Source organism: Erinaceus europaeus, chromosome 2, assembly GCF_950295315.1.
Source record: "Erinaceus europaeus chromosome 2, mEriEur2.1, whole genome shotgun sequence".
NCBI lineage: Eukaryota > Metazoa > Chordata > Mammalia > Eulipotyphla > Erinaceidae > Erinaceus > Erinaceus europaeus.
The window spans coordinates 32,906,397-32,930,998 of NC_080163.1; the positions used below are offsets into that span (position 1 = coordinate 32,906,397).

The window sequence follows — 24,602 nt, forward strand, 5'->3', positions numbered from 1 at the left end:
AATTTCTATTCTTCCTACTGTGAAATTAAATTATTCTATGATATATTCCTTTCCTTCCAATTTAAATATTTCTTAGCACTAGAGATATTTTTGAATTTGAATTGTAACTTACTAGTGAAAACATTTTTAAAAGATTACGTTTTTGTTTTTATTAGTGATTTAATACTGATTTATAAAATTACAAGATAACAGGGGTACAATTTCATGTTGTTTCCATTACCAGAAATCTATGTCCCCATTCCCTCCATAGGAAACTGCATTAGTTCTCCCAAGATCAAAGATTTGGGTTGACTACTATTTCTATAGCTATCTATCTATATTTATATATATTTACCCATTTTTTTATGGTCCTACCTTATCTTCCTAAGCCATACCTACTACTTCTGAATGCCCCCCCCACCCTCCGGTCCCACTTTTTTTCCCCCTCTTCTCCCACCAGGTCCCTCTGGCCATCTTCCCCTAATATTTCTCCCTCTCTGGGAGTATAGACCAAAATTATACATGGGGTGTAGTAGGTGGAAGGTCTGCTTCTCTGCTGTACATGACTATTGGCAGGTCAATCCATACCCCTAGAAAAGATCACTTTTAAAGTTGGGGGGAAAAGCATAATAGTTATGCAAAGAGATTATCATGCCTGAGGCTCCAAAGTCCTAGGTTTAGTTCCCCACACCATCATAAACCAGAGCTGTGCAGTGTTCCGGGAAAATAATAATAATAATTATTAAAAGAGGATGTTTTAATTGTACCTATTTAATTCCACCTTAGTAAATTGAGGTAGTCTATATACTTCCAAGTTAATTTGAATAAATATTTAATTAATGCATTAGAAGTTTTGCTATCTGTTCTCTGTGTACTTGAAAGAATGTATGTTGTAAAGTGCAGTGTCTATCTCTAGATTTTAAGTGAAGCATACTATGTTACTAATCAAAACTTAACTTATTTTAGTGGTTTAGGTGAACTATCACTGGCCAACGTATGCTAAAGTGCCCACCTCTACAATTGACTTACTGCTACCTATAATTCAGTCAGCTGTGACCTTATGCAATAATTTAGGTATTAATGGTGTCTATGTCCTTTTCATGTGCTAGCATGTTTTATTCCTTATTTTGAATGACTTATGCATTACAAGATATTTTTTGGTGTTGAAATCACTATGATTATTGAATATTACGCCAATGACCAAAAAAGCTCACAAGCTGATGTGTGTGTGTATCATTTGACATTTTATATAAGACATTTGCTAACCCCTATTGCAAATGCTCTGTATTTGAATACTATTCCAAAAAGGGCCTTTCCATTCTTCTCCTCTCCAGCCAGGAAGGTAAATTTGTTTAATTCAATCTCAATTTTATTGTAAAGAATGAAGATGAAGTCTATCTAACTGCAACTCCTCTCTCAGAATAGTTTACTCTTTTCTATCTAGGTGATACTTTATCCCAAGGGTCAATAGTAAGATGAAGATGTGTCCCTCCTGCTTTTGACAGCTCTAACCACCTCAGTTCCTATAGTAAGAAGTCAAAACATGTGGCATGTTTCTCACTTCCACAGTTTCTCTCTGTTGCATTGATGAGGTATTTTCACACCATAGCCTTTTAGGATAACTTCAAAGCTGAGATTTAAAGTTGGTAGTTGGTCCTTTATGCTAATTTCTTCACCTGAGGGATCGTGGGGGGGGTGGGGGGGAGGTGGGTGTTACTGCTTTTATTTATATTCCAGAACCACCAGTAGGGTCTTTGTTTTTTCTCAGTCTGCAATTCATAGTTTTGTTTTTTTTTTAAATCTGTAGGAGGGTTGATCTTCAGGAAAATTTTCCCACCATTCCAGAAGGGGAAACATTTTACCTTATATTTCTATTTGATACTTGTAGGTTCTGGATAGTCTTTCTGTAAAATGGCCTCTCTTTTTGTGTGTGTTTTCTAGATGGTTTCATTAATTATCGAGAGAATTTCTTCTTCCTCTTTTTTTTTTTTTTTGCCCCCGGGGTTATCACTGGGGCTTGGTGCCTGCAGTATAAATCCACTGCTCCTGGAGGCCATTTTTGTTGCCCTTGTTGTTATAGCTGTTGTTGCTGTTGGATAGGACAGAGAGAAATCGAGAGAGGAGGGGAAGACAGAAAGGGAGAGAGAAAGACACCTGCTTTACTGCTTCTAAAAAGACTCCCCTGTAGGTGGGGATCCTTGAGCTAGAAACAGGATGTTACACCTGTCCTTGAGCTTCATGCATGTGCGCTTAACCCACTGCACTACCACCCTGCCCTGCCCTTAAAAAAAAAAAAATCAGTTTCTCATATGTTGAACTATGAAGTCCTTTGTTAGCAATACATAAACTACATTTTTCTTCCTATGTCAATTGTTCAACTACCACTGTTAATACTGTACTATGTGGAGTAGGAGAGTTGAAAGACAACATTTGACAATGGCCAATAGGATGTAAAGGAGCTGCATTTTTTCCCCCCCGCTTAAAAGAAGCTTTGTAGTGCTTGTTTAGATACAATCATTGTTCTGTAAGTAGTCAACATTTATTTAAATCTTTCCTTGTTTAATACAGTCTTGTTCCCCATTACTTTTCAAACCTTTTCTGTGAGATTATGTACTTCCTCTTTGAAATGCATCTTTTAGATATTTCTCTTGGAGATATCTGCTGTTAGTAAACATTTAGCTTTTGCTTCCTTAAAAGAGTCTATATTCAACCTTGAGCCATAACATTTATTATTATTTATTATTATCTTTATTTATTAATTAGATAAAGACAGCTAGAAATCAAGAGGGAAATGGTGATAGAGAGGGAGAGAGACAGAGAGACACCTGCAACAAGGCTTCACCACTCGCCAAGCTTTCCTACTGCAGGTGGGGACCGGGGTCTTGAACCTAAGTCCATGTGCACTCAACCAGGTGCACCACCACCTGGACCCAAGCCATACCATTTTATTCTGTTCATGAATTCAGATTGATTTCTATTTTTTCCTCTTGACACTTTGAATACATCATATATTTTCTTCCATATGTTGGTGCCAAGATGCCATCTTTGTCATTTTAGAAATATTAAAGGAAATCTTTCAATATCTCATTATAATTTTATGATGTCTACCGTTTAGTTTCATAAGCTTCATTAATTTCAAGTGCATGTTTTTCCAGTGGTTGCTTTGCCAGTTTTTTAATTGAATGAATGGAGAATTTTATCATATACTTGTGTTATCTCTTCTGATCTTGTTTTTCAACTTCTGCCTGAGAGTGTGATCATCCCAATAGTCATCCTTCTGTTTCTGATTTATTTCACTTAACATGATTTCTTCAGGTGAATTCACCATTCTTAATAGCTGAGTAGCATTCCATTGTGTATATATACCACAACTTTCTCAGCCACTTATCTGTTGGACACCTGGGTTGATTTCAGGTTTTGGCTATTATAAATTGTGCTGCTATGAACATATGTATGCACAAAATTTTTTATGGGTGTGTTTGGTTCCATATATGTTTAGACAACATTATTTTTCATGTCATGTTTATTTCCCAGTAATGTTTATTTTTGCCCTCCTTTTACTAGATTAATTTAGTTATTATTTACAAAGAATTGGGTTTCATTTTCTACATTTTAATCCTCATTCCTCCAACTCTAGCTCCCTTTCTCTTCTTATATATTTTCTCTCCCTTACTACCCCTCCATTTGCCTCCCACTCTTCTGTATTTAATAATAGTAAAGTATTCTGTATTGAAAAATGTTCTTGAAAGTAACATCCCATACTATATTACAATAATAATTAAATTCTTACTGAGTGAAATTGTATTTTGGAAGACAGTTTGTGAAGAACAAAAAGTTCAGTTTGAAGATTCAACTATTACTGCTGTATAGATGCACGGAAGATTTTCTAAAGCAATCCATAGCAAATGTTCCAGAAAATCTTAGTGGAACCATATGCTACAAAGACAGATATTATTGTACTTTATTTCTGAAGATAAATTTTATGATGTTTTCACAAGGGTAATTAATTTTCTACTTAAATTATTCAATTCCAAATATGTTATATGTTTACATCAACACTTCTTAAAACCTTGAAATAAACACCTGAAGTCATATTACACATTTTTAGTCATCTTTTCCTATTATCTTTATTACATGACTCAGAAGTGCCAAGTTGTGCATTTTTTATCATGAAATTAATGAATTAATTTTATCATAAAATTAATTATTTCATTAATGGACAAGTCCGTGGCTTTAATAGTTATACTGAAAAATTGCTTGACTCTAGCTATGTAACATAACTAGAATGTATGGCTCTAACAAAATACTTAGGAGTGGATTTGATATTGCAGCATCAATATCACACAATTAACACACTCTATTCAAGATAAAAAGAGAGTCTTTGGCATCTCTTCAACATTTTGTTTTAATTTTGTCACTTGGGTGTGAAATCCCAAATCTGAGTTATTTTTAAGAATGAGGCTATTATTTTCTTGCCATAAGAATGCTAGCCCAACCTATAGAACATGAAAGGTAAATAGATCTACTCTATGGAAGATTTATTCTACATGACTGTGCTTATCTTGAAAAGCTGCCAAGTTTGCTTTTATGCTCACAGTCCCTTGAGAGAGAATCAATTAGAGGACTTGAAGTTTAGAATAGCAGATGATGGTGAAAGGTCAGAATTCAGACCACCAACAGAGTTCAACAAGCATTATTTCAAAACTATAATATAGCTTATTTACTTTTTAGTACAATATGCACCAGAACTTGACTAAAAGATATATGTTATAGCACAACTAAGCTTTATCAAATGTAAGTAAAGCAAAGTGCTACTTTTGTAGGAAATTCATAACTTTATCCCATGATTATAAAAAAAATTAAACAGAAGGGTTTTAAGACAAAGCTTGTAGGAACCAGTATTCTCAATGATATAGTATTAACTGAAACCTAAATGTACTCACAAACATAATGTGAACAGATGGATATAACTTTGGGGTTTATATTCAAGATACTTGAAAAACTATTGTGCAAAGGAAATTTGATTTTGGTAATATCTAAAATAAATTTCTGGATGATGTAAATGATGAGTGTTAAAAATCAAGTAAGATTATATCCTAAATAGAGTCAGATATACTTGTATGAAATACTTTAGAACAGATGGAAATAGTAGTTAAAATAATATAAATAAAATTTGTCACACTCTTACCATTGTTGATTGAATTTTAAGGGCTTTGTAATAATCCTCATTCAGAAATTTAGATTTTAAAACAAAGCAAAAGGGATAATCATATTTTAGGAATTGCAATAAATTTACTAGAGTTGTAAAAGAGCTCTTTGAAATATTTAAATATATCTTTCTCATAATATTGAGTATATTTGAGTTACAAATTAATTTTAAATTTGCATCAAGTTTTAGTATGTTAGGAATTCTGTAATTGCTTCTCTGCTGTGTAGGGATGTTAGCAGGTCAGTCCATAATCTCAGCTTGTTTCTATCCTTCCCCAGTAGGTCGGAGCGCTGGAGAAATGAGGGGTTCTAGGACACACTGATGAGATGATCTAACCAGAGAATTCAGCATAGAATCATGATAGCATTTGCAACTTGGTGTCTGGAAGGCGGCAATATGTAAAGTGAAGCAAATTGGTTAATGAATAGGAACCAAAAAGTAGGAATAGAGCAGATGAGATTAAGAACCTTAGGGTAGAAGAAAGCTTGAAAAATCTATTTTAGGTATGTTCCTGGGGGCATACAATTATGATAGTTTTGCTTGAGCTTGACAGTAGCCTGAAGTTGGATTGTCTGAGAGAATGGTGTCAGAGTAGAGAAAAGGGCTAGAAAGTTGGATTAGGGCAGGGATTAGTTGGGGGGGGGTGTTTTCTTTGATAATCCAATGATTAGTATCTATATTAATATACTTGACCATGCTTTGTACCTTTTTAGTGGTATCTGAACCTCTTTGTACTTTAGGTACTTTCAGGCCAAATGGTCTTGATCCGACCTAAATTTGTAGTTGACTTAGATGTTTAAAGAGCTATATTTGCAGATAAAGTTTTAGAAATCCTTGAATAATTTAGTCTAATTATCAGAGTTTGATCATCTTGCAGATCTACTGTATTAATTGTTTAGTCTAAAGCAAGTATTTGTGCTTAGGGCTATGGTCTAGGCAGTTAGTAGGCTTAAGATATTAAATCTGACATGTCATATTAATAGTGATTTATGAGACTATAAAACATTGGGATTAAAATTTCACACCTTTCCTATCACCTAAAGTTTGTGAACTTCCCCCACCCCAGGTAACCATGATAGTTTTCCAATCTAAATATGGGTTGTACTGTGTCTTGTTTAAGTATGTGTGCTCACTTCTCTAAATTCCACATATGAGTGAAATCATCCTGTGTCTTTCCCAATACAAATATAGGGTCTCTAGTCCTCTCTGCCACTCAGGATTTTTTTTTTTCTATCTTTCATATCTTTCTCCAGACCTCATACCTTCTAAATCCCGTAAAGATCTTTGGTCCATATGCCCAGAGGGATAAGAGTAAGGGGAGCTCCCAATGGAGAGGATGAGATGTAGAACTCTGGTGGTGGAAATTATGTGAAATTATACCCCTCTTATTCCACAATCTTGTCGATCATTATTAAGTCACTAATAAAAAAATATTGCCCCCTTGTGCCTCCCTTCCATTAAATGCATCCTCCCATCACATCAGATATCTGGACATTTTTTGATTGTGTCTCCCAATAGTCACTTGTTTGTTCTGTTTTGATTGACCCTCATTTACCCTCTTCTCCAAGTTTCTAAGATACACACTATCAAAATCATCTTCATTATCAATTACTCTGACCTTTAAATGTCCCTCATGCTCTTATATTCCTATGCAATTTGTTAATGATACAATTGTATCCCAAAAACTTGAACTATCTTGTACAAACAGAAAGTTATTAAGGATGTGATGGTTGGGTGCTGGTGAAACAGTTCCCTTAGATGGTGTACTGCTTTGACACTCACTGAAAGAAGCTTTGCTGTTGTAGTCTCACTCTCACTGCCTCTATCTAAAAAATAATCATTAAACAAAAATTAATCCCTTAAACTTTCCCCCTAAAAAAGCTGGTTGTCTACAGGTCTACAATCTATATCACAAATACAATAATTTAATTTCTCTAGATAGTAAAAATATAGGTTTAGTTTATTTTGAAGCAACTTAATCTTGCATAACTACGTCTCATTAGATTATTTGAAGAATCTTAATTTAATTAAATGACATTTTTATGTATCACATATCCCAATACCATAAGTGATACTTGTTTTATATCAGTATGCATTTTAATATTAAAAGTACATAAAACATATTTTTATTAAAAATATTTCTCTTGTCAAGAGTTTTCTTATAAATTATTAACCTGTCATAAAAATCTTAAACTTTTACTAATAAACATGTCCTTGTTTTCAGCATGTTATTTGTACTGGGCTGTGGTGCAAGGTAGAAGGTGAGAAAGAATGCAAAACAAAACTAGATCCACCAATGGATGGAACTGACTGTGATGCTGGTAAGGTGAGTCATTTGTATTACCTCAAGTTAATAAGAATTTGCTATGAAACGTAGGAACCTTGCATTTTTCCCTAACAGTGTAACTTAGAAGCTACTTTCTACTACCACTAAACTTAAATGTCTATCTTAATAAGTGGAATACTCGTAGTGAGTATAAAGCTTAAAGTGCTTATGTATTTTATTTTTTTACAATTTCATGGTTAGTTTGTCTCTAATACTATAATTACCTTTTGCTGTTGTTGATTGTGATAATGCTGAATCAAATAAATGTAATGCTTCAGTGGAAAAGGAATTAGTTGTTATTTAAACAAGAGACAAGTAAAATAAACATAAGTGATAACATAAATTGTAAAATTTCTCAGAGCTAGAGAATAATATTTGTCATAAACTGTTATCTCAGGAGAGTAAGTAAACACATGTAATTTTAAGCATCATAAAGTATTCCAACTGAATTTGGGGAATTAGTAAATACCAGCTATATTTTCATTGTAGTGTTTTCATAAGAAAATATGAAATATTTGTGTACAGTGAAAATCAAAGGAAGTGCTATTGAAATTAATATTCTGAAGAATTGAAGTAGGCTAATCTGAAACAGACTATAAATCAAAATTAAATTATCAAGATTTATGGCTTCTTTAAGAATTATAATTCACTAATTTACATAATTCTAATTTTATTTTATGAAGGCAAGTGAAACAGCTGAGACTTTAACCTTTAGATGCAAGATTAGAAACCTATATTTTGAAGACCAGGACTTCTTATTACATATGAAAACAAACACCAGCATAAAGAGGCCAAAGACTACAGGGGTATATTCATTAGTGAAAAAAAAAAATAATAATAGGTACCAAAAAGTGCTAGTCTAAAAATATATCAACTTGAAAAATATAATATAAATCCACCAATTGGATGCTCTAGACTGTGTCCTAAGGAAACACATATATGTACAAAAACCATGTGTGTGTATATGTGCACACACACACACACACGTTTGCATGTACACACGTCTATAAGGATGAAATTTGCAGTAGTGAGAAATGAGAAACAGAAACATTCACCATGAGAAGAATCATTACACTACCGTTATTAATAGAACAGAGTAAATGAGCAGATATATAGATACACACACACACACACACACACACACACACACACACACACACATTTCACATATATTTGTACATATGTCTATAAGAAGTGACAATGCATTGGCATGGCAGAACAAGTGATAGTTTATGACACTATACAAAATTTTATAAGTGTGTATGTTCATGTATGAATATACTCACACATAGTATATATTTTTATTTTCCTGTCACCGAAGAGGCCTCACCAATCTGAGACTATTTTTTCATATAGAAAGAGAGGGACAGAGAGACACAGGGAGAAAGGAGAAGATACCACAGCATGGAATTTCTCCCAAAGTGGTAGAGGATGAGTTGGAACTTGTGCTGTGTGTGTGCATAACAAAGCATTGCATATTTTTAAACCCATAGAAATGGCCTCAAACTAGAAATTCCACCCAGAAGTCCGAGGTTCAGTTCCTGACACCACCATAAATAAAAGCTGAGAAATGTACTGGTCCTCTGTTCCTTTTATTTTCTCTACTTCTTAATAAATAAATAAATTGTTTTTTTTTAAAAAAAAGAAAATATAGGCTACAAATTGTAACTAGCAGTTATTTCCTTGGAGGTATGTTGAATGGATAGATGGGAGTAAGACAATGGGAGTAAAGGAGAGTATAACTTCTGGATGTCTGGCTGATAATGTAGCCTTTTACTCTATGATTTCTCGAATTAAAATATTTAGGTCTAAGATATTTGTCAAAGACTAGGAATATCTTGTCAGTAAATAAAGTCACTAAAAATTGATTTCTTGAAAGTAAAGTTCTGTGAACTATTAGCCAACTGTTTACAAATTATGTTAATATTTTTCTATAAGAGTATGTGGAGAGTCTAAATTCGATCTTTTTATTTCTTTAGTCACACAACAAGTGTAGCGATGTGCATATTGGTTAGGTCTCATGGTACTATGCTGAATAATTTATTATTTGAACTATAAAACTTTGTCCCAGTAATAATTTTCATTATACCTGAAACATAAAATGGAAAAAAAGCAGATAACCAAATATTTAATACTTCTTCAAATATCAGCAACACAGACCATCTGTGTCCTTTAACAGCACCTCTTTATTTTTATAATAAGGTGGCCTAATTTTACTTCTGACATATGTGAGAATAATATGCTCTTTTAGGGTCTCTAACATAAACTTATTCTCACAGCAATCAAAACTATAATCATTCATAAAAAGTAAGATGTTTTACTTCTCTATAAGTGTGCTAATGTTATCCTTTTAGTGTCTCCGTAATGCTTTGTTACTGAAATAACTAATGAATTTTTCAGTTCCACAGGCCATATGGGCTTCTTCAAGTATCCATCTGTTCCAGCTGCTGTAGCAGCCCTCATGAAAATAGCTTCCAGCACTCTGTAGTGGAGTGCAGTAGGGCTAAAATTTGTGGGTGCCTGCAACCTCACACTAAACACGCTGCTTGCTAGCTCCGCACAATGCAGGGGAAAAAAATAGCTGGGGATTTCTTCATGTGCTACAGCCTAATAGTGTTAATCTAATTATATGATTAGTTCATCTAAGTGTGAGTGATTGAGTCTGAGGTTGTGCCCATAGCACTTAATATATTGTTCAAAATGACTGTGAAGGTATAGAATCGTCTTCTACTTACAAATAATGTTGTCCAAACTAAGAGTAGCCTATTTTTCTTTTTTCTTTTCTCTTTGTAATACTATCATCTGTGTTTATGATTAGAAATTTAGAGTAGACAAATTGGTAAAAATCACAACATCCATCATGTATTTACAATCTTTACTAGAAACTATAGCCTAGGAGAGGAAGTAAAAGAATTTTGGGAAGGATTATATGTAGCATACTAGGTAATTGGAGCTTTGTTATTTATTTTTTTGATAGAGAGTAGGATAAAGAGACTTGCAGGTCTGTTCCACCACTGTCCACCTTCCCCACCAGCATGTGGGGATTGAGAATTGAACTCTGATCCTTATACATGGTAATGTGCACACTCTAGTGGGTGTGCCATCACCTGGACCCATGCCACCATCCGCCTTTTTAGAAATTTTTATTATCTTTACTTATTTATTAGATAGAGACAGCCAGAAATTGAGAGGAAAGGGGCTGGATAGAGAGGGAAAGAGACAGAGAGACACCTGCAGCCCTGCTTCACCATTCGTGAAGCTTTCCCCCAACAGGTGGGGACTGGGGGCTTGAACTCGGGTCCACCATCTGTCTTTATACAAAATGTTACTTTATTTTCTACAGAATCCAATATATTTATAATTTCCACATTTGTACATGTAATGAATTTAGTGGCTTCTTTCATTCTCTCAGAAATGTATGGTTAGGAAGGTATAGTTAGGAAAGTTTCCTTTTTCATCTTCACACACCTTTTATAATAAGGTGTTTGTATGAATTTCTCAGACATATTTAAGCAGAAATATGAGAAAATGGAAATACAGTCATGTATTGTCTTAGAAATAACTATATTGTATATACCCATAGGATTTTCATAAATGAAAATCAATTGGTAGGCATGATAAATTCTGAGTTTTTAAACCTTGTGGAATATCTTTTCCTGATCCTAAACATACAAATAAAATAAAAGAATCACTGGCAGAAAAACTGTAGAAACTATCATCAGGTTTACTAAATATACAAATCTAATAGGATATTTTATAGAGTGATTTAGACAAATCACTCAGTGCTTTACTTAATGCTGAACAGCACCATATACAACACACACAAAAACAGGGTTTCTGTAGTTTCATCCAACGCTCTTGTCATCTGTAAGGTGATGGACTCTAAATATTCGACTTTCCTTTCCTTAAACGTCACTCATTTGTGTATGTAAATTGGTTTACTTTTATGTTTTCATTTCTCTTCATCTGCCAGATGTGGTCTGGTTTAAATGATGTGCAGGTTTAGATGCCAGTCTTTCCCAGAATATATTTTACTCTTCTATGATTGCTAGCCCAGTTTTTCAATTCCAGCGTGCTCTTATAATAATATGCACTTTGGGAAAAATAAACACCCTTATAGTGGGCCAAAACAATTTGATCAACTGATATTTGACAGCTTTCATTTGGATTGTTTTTCCATGAGTGGTCTAATAGTGTCAAATTCCTAAAACAAGTGAGTTGTTGCAAAGTTTTCACAGGGTCTTTTTTTTTTTCTTTCCGCATTATAATTTTCCTGACTAAATCTTCACATAAAATCCAAATTTATTAACTAATAGTCTTAGCATTTCCATATATTCTGAGATGTTGAAGTTTTTTTTTTTTTTTCTGAATAAACTCTATATTTTTGACCTGAATCTGGGAAGGTAGTATTTAAACTTTGAGATTATTATAGAAAACCTACAGGAAATAATTATTGTATGGCATATAAAATCATAACTGAACCGAAATAAAACTGTATAGGGTAGTGTTCCAGTTATTTCTTTTAAAAAATTTAAGTATATGTTATCAAAATAAAATTTAAAGAAAAGTTTGGAACTGTGGCCAAATAAATCACCTAGACATTGCATTTATTTTGCCATGCACACAACCCAGGTTCAAGCCTGGCCTCCATTGACTTAAAAGAAACGTCAATGCTGTGGTTCTTTCCTTCTATCCTATCATTACGTAATCACTAACCTAAAATTACCCAATTTTTCTCTTCTATTCTTAGTATGATTTTGCTAATTTACTTTTACCATTAGTATATTTTCTATGATGATCATATATCTGATTTTCCAGGAGTAAGAAGTTATAACCACCAAACCCCAGCAACCATTCCAGTGGGACAACAGAAACAGTCTATTCTGCTTCTTTTCTTTAAATTTAATGAAAGATTAAATGGAAAAAAAAATAGACACATTAATCTCATGGTTATCATTTTTAGTAGATAATCAAACACACCACAATGTTGAAATAACAGAATTTCAGAGTTTAATTGTCCAAGTCTTTTAAATCAACATCTTTCAAAAACTACTGTGATGCCATTTCTTGAATTGCATAGCAACTCTTTCAGAAAAGAAAGCATTAAAGGAAAGTACCAAAATTAAATTTTACAGTTTAATTATAAGGAAAATACTCAGAGTCACTGACATCTTAAATCAAAATTGCTAAATTTATTGAAATTTTTGCTTCTCTCCTGTTATACCAGGGCATTCATTTATTTTTATTCTTGTATAAGACTGGTTTTTGCCTTGTCATTTATTATACTTCTTAGAAAATGCTAGTTTTTCTTTCCTAATTGTGAAAGCTCAGTTACCCTTACCACCCTCATATTACCATAAGTAATGAATCCTAAGGAAGAACTAAAATATAGTATAGCATCCACGAGAGGTATTTGCATACTCTATCATGAGAACTGGAGTTAGTGAGTTATATTGCCATGACAATGAGTCAGTGCCAGCTTATTATTATTATTATTATTATTATTTTGGTCTTTTAAAATTCCACGTCGTAGATATGATTTCATCACAATTCCAGTGACAGTAGACCAGTGAATGATTTTCCATTGTGCCCTGATTTGTTTACCTAAGACATAACTTTTGGAATAGTGGTGTAAGGCTGGAGAATGTAGCAGCAGAACCTCAGCACCTGGACATGTGGCTGGAGAATGGAGCCTTTGGAGTCCCTGTAGCCGCACCTGCAGTTCTGGGATCAGCAGTCGGGAGCGCCAATGTCCTGGGTAAACATAACTTTCCTGAAGGAGGGAGGTGGGACACTGTTCTCTATGATTGTTGACTTATAAAATTGTACTTATAAATGGTGGTGGAGAGCAGAAAGAGTTGCTCAGAGCCAGTTCCACTTGGAAAAACAGAAGTCTCAAATTATTTGTGGACGAAAACCCCTTTTAAGAAGAAAACCAGACCAGACCTTTTAATTATAAATAACTAGATGCTATGCAGGGTGGTTTCCTGAGGCAGTCAAGCAAAATGTTGTGTTTAATAAGTATTAGGGAGCAACAAGGATCAGTTAAGAGGGTGCCTGCTTTCCCACGCGGGCATCCTAGATTCAGACCCAGTTCCCATTGCACTCTGAGAAGCTCCAGTTGTCCTTCAGTCGTGAAGCCCTGACAGAGACAAAACTTTAAAGATAGGGAAGTGGAGGGAAGTCAAACTGATAACACGGAATACAGCAAAATGCACTCTCTCAACAGAGAACAGTTCAAGGTCAGCCATCATTCTAGAGATTTCAGGAAAGTGTGTGAGGAAGTCAGCTTAGCTTTCATGTTCTCATTCTTGCTATAGGTCTAGTGGGACCAAATCCTTCACAAGAAATATTAAAGCATTTATATGAAAATATTAAGAACATCATCTTAGTAATTCTAACAGACAAACTTCATGGGGGTTGCAGTCTTCTATGTCACTCACAAGCTACACCCAGTACTCTTAATATCACTTTTTTAAACAAAATACTATTATTTGTTTCTATATTAAGGAAGATAAATTGACCAGGATTAGAAATCTATAGTTATCTGTTTAATAGTCATATGGCTATCTTACTGCTACCAGTCACTTCATGCCTTCACATTATCAAAGTTGATTTACTACAAAGGCTTGTTGTGCTTTATAAAATATACTGACTTTCTTTTTTCATGATGATTAGTTAACATAAAATAGAGATAAAATTGAACATTTGTACTATCTTTTCTAGGCTAGGTTCTGAAGCAAGGGATTGTAATGGTCCCAGGAAACAATACAGAATATGTGAGAATCCACCTTGTCCTGCAGGTTTGCCTGGATTCAGAGACTGGCAATGTCAGGCCTATAGTGTTAGAACTTCATATTCAAAACATGCACTTCAGTGGCAAGCTGTCATGGATGAAGGTATGGCTAGCCCAATCTCTACCATCTCAATTAGGTAGACTTCTAGCATTGCAAAGTGTTTGCTGATAGTAGTTAATGTTCCACATATTATCTTGTGTTTCAGAACTCTATTCTTATACCTTTGCTTGTAACTAGCAAGCACAATTACTGGCTGAAAGATATGTAAATAGTAAAGAGAAGAAGTAGGTGATTGTCAGAGATAGGGTATGGAGAGTAAGAAAGTAGATGAAGAGGGTCAACATGCAGAAAATGACAGTTGATATACATGAGTCACTGTTATGCAGTATACAAGATGGTGATGATAGTTAATGATACTATATCAAATATTTGGAAGGTGTTAAGAGAGAAGATATTCAAACTTTGCATCCAAAGAAATATATTGTAACTATATGTAGTGATGATATACTATGGGCTTCCAAGAATTAAATTGGACTTGGGGGAGAAGTTTAGGTGTAACTCAGAAAGTATGACACTGAGCCCTATACTGGTAGAATAATGTGGGACCTAAACTGTGATCATGATTATAAAAATCTACACATACCTAAAAATGATCATTCCTGCCTTTGGTTAGTAAACTGAGTTTAAAATGCATTTACACCAAATGGTGGGAGTTTCTCTTGTTTGCTAGAGGTAGAAGGAGTCTCTCTTATTTAAGTGACAATTGCACCTCTAATCTGTTCTTTATTTCTCTCTCTTCTTCTTCTAGTGTTTGCCATTTCTCTCTCTTATTTTGGGTTATGCTTTCTATCATTTCAATGACACTCCTTAAAATAGCTTAAGTTCTCTCCTTTCTCAACCATCTGACTAAACCCTTTCTCTTTGCCTTCATCTGAGCATACAATCCCTGAAAGAAACTAGGAAACCATTGAGCAGATTATTCCAGTAAGGAGTTGCCACGTTGGCTTTGGAAGGAAGTGAGTAGTGTGAAGTGAGTAGTATAATACAGCAACAAGGCAATTAGCTCATCTTCTTGCTATCAAAACACATAAGCCACGTGTCTCTGCAGACGCTGCATCTTCTTTTTACTGTGAATCTCATTCCACCAACATAGTTCTCAATTAATGTCATCCAGGAACGTCACTGGAAAGTAACTAATGAATAATTTTCAGTTCTTTCCTTTGTTGACTTCTTTGTTAAATACATTTAAATGATTTGCCACCTCCTGTCTCTTAAAATACTTGTGCCCTTACTTCTAGGACATAAGACCATTCAGGTTTTCCTATATCTCTGGTGTGTTTTCTTTCTGCCATGTCCAGATGTTTTCCCTCTACATTTTCTTTCTTAGATGATCTCATCTTTTTCCATTACTTCAAATATGCAAATAACTCATAAATTACTATCTTATGCCAATGACTCCCCTTGAACTACAAACTTATCAGAGCAACTTCTTACTTGTTATTTCTGCTTAGATATCTTCAAGGTTAACATTACATACATTCTTAAATCATTCTGGTCAGTGCCCATTTTGATCTTCTTTAGTGTCTCTTGTCTCAGTGAAATACCAGCTAATCAGTTGCACAAATCAGAATGAATATCATTTTTAATGAATATCATTTTATCATTTTACCTTCCTTTTCACATGCCCAGTCCATTATCATGCCTAATCTACTTCATTTCCTGAATGTCTTGCTATTCTATCTCCACCCTCACCTCCAGTTTCCAAAAGATAACTATAAAGTCTTTTGCTCTGATAATTACAGTGACTCTTAAGCAGTCCCTCTGCTCTCACTGCTTCCACCTATTCATGGAATGGCTTAGAGATCTTTACAATAAGCAGACAGTCATATGATTTATAAAGCATTTCAGAGATTTCTGATAAGTCTTCAGGTGAAAATCAAATTGCATAAAAATAATATGCTAACAAGAATCTCCCCTCTTCTATTGTCTCCTGTTTCATTTATAACATCTCTCTTTCACTCTCTCCTTTCCAGATACTGATCTTGTTTCATCCCCTCAAATATGTGTCATGTTGTCTTCCCCCATATGGCCTAATAGCATAATCTTCTTTCAACAAAATCCTCTTCAAAATCATGATTTCTTTCCCATTGCTTAGACCAAAAATCTGGAAATCATTATTTTTCCTTTCTTTTCTTTTACTATATATTCAAAATATAAGTAAGGTAGCTTTAGCTTTATCCTTACGATAGATCTAGAATGTGATCATTTCCCCACATTTCCTGAGCAGACCTTCTGGTTCAAGCCATATAATGGCAGTTGCCTCATAACTGAACTCTCTACCCATGTCCTCAAACTCACTTTAGTCTCAACATAACTAATTAAAGTTTTATTCTCTTTTTTTCTTTGTTTCCTGAGTCCTACCTATGAGTGAATGTATCATTGTCTTCCTTTTGTCTTATTTCATTTAACATAATCCTTTCTAGTTCTATCTAACTTGTAGCAAAAGAGAAGATCATTTCTGAGGACCAGGAGTTGGCACTCCTGGTTAAGAACATAGATTACAGTGCTCAAGGACCCAGGTTCAAGCAACCAGTCCCCACCTGCTGGGGAAAAGCTTCATGAGTGGTAAAGCAGGGCTACAAGTATCTTTCTCTGTCTCTTTCCATCTATCTCTCCCTCCCTCCAAATTTCTGTCTGTTTCTATCTAACAAATAAATAAGGAAAATAAAAAGGTCATTTCTTATAGCTGAGTAGTATTCCATTGTATATATATATATATATATATATATATATATATATATATATATATATAATTTATTTATTTATTTATCACTACTTCCATAGTCATTCATAGTTGGACATTTGGGTTGTTTCCAAATTCTGACTATTGCAAATACCACTGCCATGAACTTAGGTGTGCATAGATCTCTTTGTACAAGTGTTCTCCACAATGACTTCAAAGAGAGGAAATGTCAGATCATATAATAGATCCATTTTTAATATTTTGAGGGATTTCTAGACTGCTTTCCACAGGACTGGACTAATTCATAGTTCTATCAATAGTATACAAAGATTTATTTTCCTCCATTCTCACCAAAACTTGTAGTTTCTGTCTTTTTTGATGCAGATCATTCTCACAGGAGAATGTGTTGTTTCAGTTTGGATTTCTCTGATAATCAATGATGTTGAGCTTTTTTTCATATGAATGTTGGCCATCTGAATTTCTTTGCTGAAAAAAAATCAGTTCAGATCTTTCCATTTCTTAATGTTTTTGTGTTTGTTGCTGAGTTTTATGAATTATTATGTATTTTGGTTTTAGTTTTTATTCTTATGTATGGTGTTTAAAATGTTCTCTCATTTAACTTTTTAAAGGAATCCTTTTATTTATTATAAAGTGTATTTGTTTATTATTGGATAGAGACACAGAGAAATTGAGAATGGAAGGGGATATAGAAAAGGAAAGAGAGAGACACGTGCAGGCATACTGCATCACTTGATAAGCTTTTCCCCTGCAGGTAGGGTCCAGAGACTTGAACTTGAGTCCTTGCTTACTGTGATGTATGAGCTTAACCAAGTGCACCCAATCTGGTCACCCAGTCTGGTCCCCTACGCCTACACTGAACTTCTCTGTTCCAGACTCTTGGAAACAGAGTTGGAAGTCAGCTGAGGTAAAGAACAAACACCTCATCACAGAGCCCTGCAAGTGTCAACCCGGCTTTGACCTAGCACGTTATGATTGGGCCCTCCTCAATCGCTATCAAACAGGCCATGGCCGGTGCACTGCTATGTTCCATTGCTGGGGAGCCAGAGTCGACCCGAACTGCCCCTGCGGCTACAGACAGACTATGACCCACATAGTCAACGACTGCCACCTCTCCAGATTCAAAGGAGGTCTCGAAACTTTACATCAGGGTCAACCTGACGCTGTTGACTGGCTACAGAAGAAGGGCAAATGCTAGAAGAAGAAGAACCAAGTGCACCACCACCTGGCCCCATATACTCTTATTTATTAGTATATCTTTTTTTTTTTTGGTGATGGTTTCTTTTTTCTAATATTTATTTATTTATTCCCTTTTGTTGCCCTTGTTGTTTATTGTTTTAGTTATTATTGTTGTTATTGATGTCATTGTAGTTGGATAGGACAGAAAGAAATAGAGAGAGGAAGGGAAGACAGATAGAGGGAGAGAAAGATAGGCACCTGCAGACATGCTTCAGGACTTGTGAAGTGACCACCCTGCAGGCGGGGAGCCAGAGTTTCTTTTTTCATTGCAGAACATTTTCAGTCTGATATAGTCCCACTGGTTTATTTTGCTTTCATTTTCCTTACTGATATACTTTAGTCTCCAAAGGAATTTCCAGATACACTAATAAATAAGAGAATATGGGCGTGAAGGTAGAAAGCTTCCATAGCAGCTGTTGCAAAGGTTCTAACCAATGGAATGAATCAATACCCTGCTGGCAGGGTAGGTCTCAGGCAAAATAATGATTATGTAAATAGACCGTAGTATCAACTATGGAGCAGGGTGTAATGCTCAACAGTGTGGATTTGAAAAGAATGTGTATTCCAGTTTCTTGGGGTGAAAATTCTGTAAATGTCCAGGAGGTCTAGTATGTTCATCTCTTCATTTAATTTTCTTGTTTCTCTGTTGGTTCTCTGCTTCGCTGATCTAAGTGTGAGAGTGTGGTGTTGAAGTCTCCCAATATTATTGTATTACTATTGATGTATTTTTGAAGTTCTTTCAGTAGGTGTTTGATGTATTTCATGAGCCCTCATTGGATGCATAGATGTTAATAATTGTTAAATCTTCTTGGTTGATTAATCCTCTAATCATTATGCAATGACCTTGCCTATCTTTTATTACTTTATTTAGTGGCTGTTCCTGCCTTTTTTTTTGTGGTTCGTTAGCCGTTATGATAGTTTTCTATCCTTTCACTTTGAGCCCGTGTTTGTCTTGTTGATTCAGGTGGGATTCTTGCAAGCAGCATATGGGTGTTTTCTGATCTATCCTCCCACTCTGTGCCTTTTTATGGGTTATTTTAAATCATTGACATTTATTGATATTATTTATTTAGTGTATTATAGTGCCATTATTCAATATATATTTTTTAAATTTCTCTGATATATGGCAAGTAGTATGGTGTTCTTGTTTATAAGAGGTCTTTTAGAAGCTCTTTTTTGGGCAGGTTTGGTGATGGTTGCCTCCTTTAATTTTTGTCTGACTGAGAAGGGTTTGATCCCTCCATCTAGTTTGAGTGAAAGTCTAGCAGGATATATTATCCTTGGTTGAAACCCTTTTTCATTGAGGGTTCAATAGATATCTTGTCTTCTGACTTTTAAGAGTTTGAGTGGAAATCTACTGATAGTCTTATGGGTTTTCCCCTGTATGTGACTTTTTTGTTTATTCTCTTGCAGCCTTTAGGATCCTTTCTTTATCCTTGCATCTTTTCATTGTGACTATGATGTGTCTTGGTGTCTTCAGGTTTAGTTGATTCTATCTGGGACTCCTTCAGCCTCTTGAATCTTAATGTTTTTTTCTGTTGGTTAGGTGTGGGAAATTTTCTTTTATTATTTCCTCTAGAATGTTTACTTCCCCTTCCTCTCTTTCTTCCTCTGGTAGGCCAATTATATGAATGTTACTTCTTTTGAGATCATCCCATATGTCTCTGTTGTTCTTTTGAGTGTCTCTCAATCTCTTTTTTAGCTCTTTTAACTCATTCTTAATTTTTCTCTAGCTCATCTTTTTTCTGGCTAATTCTGTTTTCTGCTTCTGTTAATCTGCTTTCTTTTCCCTCAGGTTATTTATTCAGTTTGGTTATAGTATTAGCTTGTTCTGCTAATTGCCCTTTTAGCTCAGCTATTTCAGCTTTCAGTTCTCTAATTACCTCTAGGTAGTTAGTATTTTCTTTGAGGGTCTCATCTGTTGTTTCCCTAATTCTGATAGCCTTTTCCTCCATAGTTGTCCTCATTTCTGTGATTACTAGGTTTATTATTGCTTGCATACTTTCCTTATCTATGGTTACTTCTGACTGATTTGGGTTTCTTGTGGGCTCCTGCCATGGTTCATTGTGGTAACAGTTTTATTTGCTCTTGAGTCAACCTTTTTTTTTTTTTTAATTGATGTGGTTTTAATTTTTCTGTCTGTTGTTCTTCAGTTGTGTTTTGAGTGCAAGCCACGATATACAGTAACAAATGCAGTAACCAACCTCAGAAATTACAATAATAGCAACTGAAGCAAGGATTGATGTAGTTTAACCAATTCCAGTTAGCCAAACAACACCTCCAGTCCAAGACAAAATAGCAACCAAAACTAAAAGAAAAATAAAGAGAAAGGAAAAAAGGGAAAGCAAGAATAGACAGTTATGCAAATCTACTGTTTACTGTAAATTCTAATGATAGCAAGAGGAGAAAGGGAAGTAGAAAAGATAGACAGACACACAGTCCACTCTGAGTCAGATTTATTCCAAAGAATAATTCACAAATGAATATCAGTGAATTCAGAAAGAAGGAAGAAAAGAAAAAAAATAGAGCAATGAAAGGAAAGAGGTTGTTTTTTTTTTAAATTATCTAGAAGGAGAGAAAAAGGAGAGTGGAAGGTGGAGGAAAGAGGAGAGAGAAACAAGCTCCTCTCACACTCACAATGTATAAGACACCCAGTCACCTATCAATGGAAAAAAAAAAAACAACTGTTAATTTTGGTCAACCTGAAGAAGGAGGAAGGAAAAGGGACATGTGTATATAATTATAGTAATAATAAAATAAAATAAAATAGAGTAAAAAACCCTCACAGTCAGTCTGCTGCTTGGACTGCTCTGGATTGGCTGCAGACAGCCTGAACAAAGACAGCGAATTATAAGAAGTATCAAAAAAAAAAAAAAAAAAAAAAACCTCCAGGTGCCTTTCCAAGTCAGGGCTGAGGCTCTGAATGGTCAGTTATTTTGTCACTCAAATAGAGCACCAGCCACAAGAGAGAGAGAGAGAGAGAGAGAGAGAGAGAGAGAGAGAGAGAGAGAACAGAAAGAAAAAAGCTTGGAATGACATCCCTGGTGTGCCAGGAATCTTGGTAAAGAAAATAGCTTAGCAGTCAGCTTCCTAAAAGCAGCTGACCAGCCTCTGAGGGCTAGTTCTGGGGTGGGGAAGGAGGGGTGAGTTCAGAGATAATCAAGCCGAATATTTTCCTTTCTTGGTCCTTTTGGCCTCTGTTTGCCAGCCCAAGAGTGGGTTATAATACTTTTTTTTAGTGTCACCCTGACCACTCCTTGTTCACCCTCCTACTGATGGCCCAGAATCCTACCCTGTCCAGAGAATCCCAGGTTGTACACTGATGCTTTTTGGAGCTCACTCCAGGTGTTGTTTCCAAGTCACCATCTTGGCTCTGCCATCTACATTGTCCATTTTTAGATGAGTTTGATTTAAAGTGAGATATTGCAATTCTGTTTTATTCTATTGCACATAACAACCCAGTTTGCCCAATACCTTTCATTGAAAAGACTTCTTCAAATACCTTTCAAAAGAAAAGACTCAGTGTTTTCTGTACATTTGTCATAAATTAAATGCCAGTATATGTGAGGGTGTATTTGTGGACTTGCAGTTCTTTTTTCTAAAACTAGTGATTTAATATTGATTTACAAAACTATGAGATAACAGGGGTATAATTCCACATTGTTCCCACCACCAGAGTTCTGTGTCACTGTTTCCTCAACTGAAAACTGTAGTAGTTCTCCCAAGGTCACAGATATGGGTTGACTATTATTTCTATAACTATCTATATTTATATATTTTTCCCATTTTTTCTATTATCTTGCCTTCTTCTCCTATGTCACACCTACATCTATTGCTACCTCTGAATGTACTTCCTTTTTTTCTCTTCTCTCTTTGTGTTCTGATGAATTTGGAGTTGAGAGCCCTCTGGTCATCTTCCCCTAATACTTCTCCCCCTCTAGGGATATGAACTAGAATTCTTTTAGGGATTAACAAGGTAGGAGTTCTGACTTCTATAGTCTATTCTTTGCTAGACTTGGCTGTTTGCAGGTCTATCCATACCCCCCAGACTCTTTCTATCCTTTCCTAGTGGGATAGGACTCTGGAGAGGTGTGGTTCTTGGACACATTGGTAAGGTCATTTGCCTAGGGAAGTCAGGATGGAATCATAGTAGCATCTGCATCTTTGTAGCTGAAAAGTGGTAAGATATAAAGCAAGACAAAACAACAAACAGGAACCACAAAGTAGGAATAGAGCAGATGAGAATAGGGGCCTTAGGGTAGAGGGAAGCTAGGAAGTCTATTTTAGGTATGTTCCCAGGAACCCATGACATTAGTAATTTTATTTTACCTTGATAGTTTATATGTAGGTGACTAAAAATATTGTCCTGGGAAATGTAGGCAGAGTTGAGAATATGGCCAGAAAGCTGGATTAGGGCAGAGAGCAGCTCCCAAGCTCGAAGAAAGTATATTAATAGGGGCCAGGTAGTAGCACACCTGGCTAAGTGCAGGTAGACTCTCGATTCTATTCTATTGATCTACAAGTCTAGTTTTTTACACTGTTACATGTGTTTTTATTACATGCAGTTATTTAAAAATATTTTATCATGTATTTTAATTAATGAGAAATATAGATAGATGAAAGCTCTTCTCAGCTCTGGCTTATGTTTGTGCTGGAAATTAAACCTAGAACCTTGGGGCCTCAGGCATGAATGTCTTTAGCATAATCATTATGTTTTCTCCCCAATTCACCGTATAGCTTTGATTATTATAGGTCTGTAGTATAGTTTGAAGACAGGTGGTATGATGTATGCCTTGATCTTCTCAAATCATGTAGAATAGAATTCTGAAGTTCTAATGGCCTATGGGGACTACCAGTACCTGATTTTTGTTACCCTCTGAGTTCATTTCTTTTTTTCCTCCACCAACACACCCTGATTCCTTAGCTCTTCCTAGAGTCAGTCAAGTACCCTCTTGTCTCAAGGTATCAGAAGGAGTTACTCTTCCTGCTGAAACATCAACACATATGATTTATCCCTTCACCTCCAGCTGGACATTTATTAAATATTAATTCAGATATTTTTCCTTTTCCTACTTTACTCTTATTTCCACAGAACTTATCATCATCTGCTGTAATGATTTCTTGATTGATGTGTTTATTATATGCCCTTTTAAATATTTGTTATATGAGAGTATTTGTTAAGGTTTCTGCATGTCTCTATCTTTGGCATCATTAGCAGCACAGAAACAAATTTGACATTTAATAAACATTAGGTGAATGAATAGTGTGTCTCAAGGGAATTTTCTAGTGATCCATCCTGATAGTCTCCTCACTAAACATTCTCCTTAGGATGACCTTACTCTATTTTATAACCTTATTCTCTGTTATTTGCTAGATTACAGTTGTCATCTGTATACTAAAGGAACATAAGGAAAATTCATTGGAGAAAAAAACATTTTTATATGACTGCCTTTTTCTAAGGAGTAAAATGTAACATCTCTCCAAATATGTGTCAGCACACTTCAACCACCGTAAAAGCACCATCTTCCTCCCCTTATATTTTATTTTATTTTATTTTAACTAAAAATTATCATCATTATTTATTGGATAGAGAGGAAAGTGGGAGATAGGGAGAGAGAGAGAGAGAGAGAAAGAGAGAGAGAGAGTGAGGGAGAGCTCACACATCTACTACACTGGTGCTTCAACTCAACTTCACATTCACCTTTAACTCAAAGTGAACATTCTCTCTCTCTCTCTCTCTCTCTCTCTGTCTCTCTCCCCCCTCTCTCTTTCCCTCTCTCTCTCCCTTTCTATCCCTCTCTATCTCCCTATCCATTTTTCTACCCCCTCTCCCACTAAGCAAAGCCAGAACATTTCCTCCTCAATTTTCACCTATTCACTAACTCTTTTGTTTTTTTTTTTCTTTTCTCTCTCTCTCTCTCTTTTCTTTTCTTTTTTTTTTAATTGCCACCAAGTTTATCACTGGTGCTCGGTGCCAGCACTAGGAACCCATTACTTCTGGCAGCCCTTTTTCTTTTTCTTTTCTTCTCTTTCTTTTCTATGTTTTATTTTATAGTACAGAAAGAAATTGAGAGAGGAGGGGTGATAGAAAGGGAGAGAGACACCTGCAGACCTGCTTCACTGCTGCTTGTCCCTCCTGCAGGTGGGGAGAGTGGACTCAAACCCCATCCTTTTGCATGGTAATGTGTGCTTTCAGCTAAAGGTTCAGCCCAGCCCCCCTTACTAACTCTTTTTACACAGGCTTTTCTATCTCTACTGCCAGGGTGTTTGTTCATGAAAGCACCATCTGTA

General features: G+C 35.3%; 1 protein-coding gene across 1 annotated transcript in view; it reads left to right on the top strand.

Annotated features, from left to right (window-relative positions):
* ADAMTS19 (ADAM metallopeptidase with thrombospondin type 1 motif 19) overlaps positions 1–24,602 on the top strand; it is a 224,764-nt gene that overhangs the window by 124,323 nt on the left and 75,839 nt on the right. Inside the window, exons 11-13 of the mRNA XM_007528006.2 lie at positions 7,413–7,514; positions 13,142–13,272; positions 14,241–14,413. Coding sequence (XP_007528068.2) covers positions 7,413–7,514; positions 13,142–13,272; positions 14,241–14,413 — 406 coding nt within the window. The remainder of the gene's footprint in view (positions 1–7,412; positions 7,515–13,141; positions 13,273–14,240; positions 14,414–24,602) is intronic.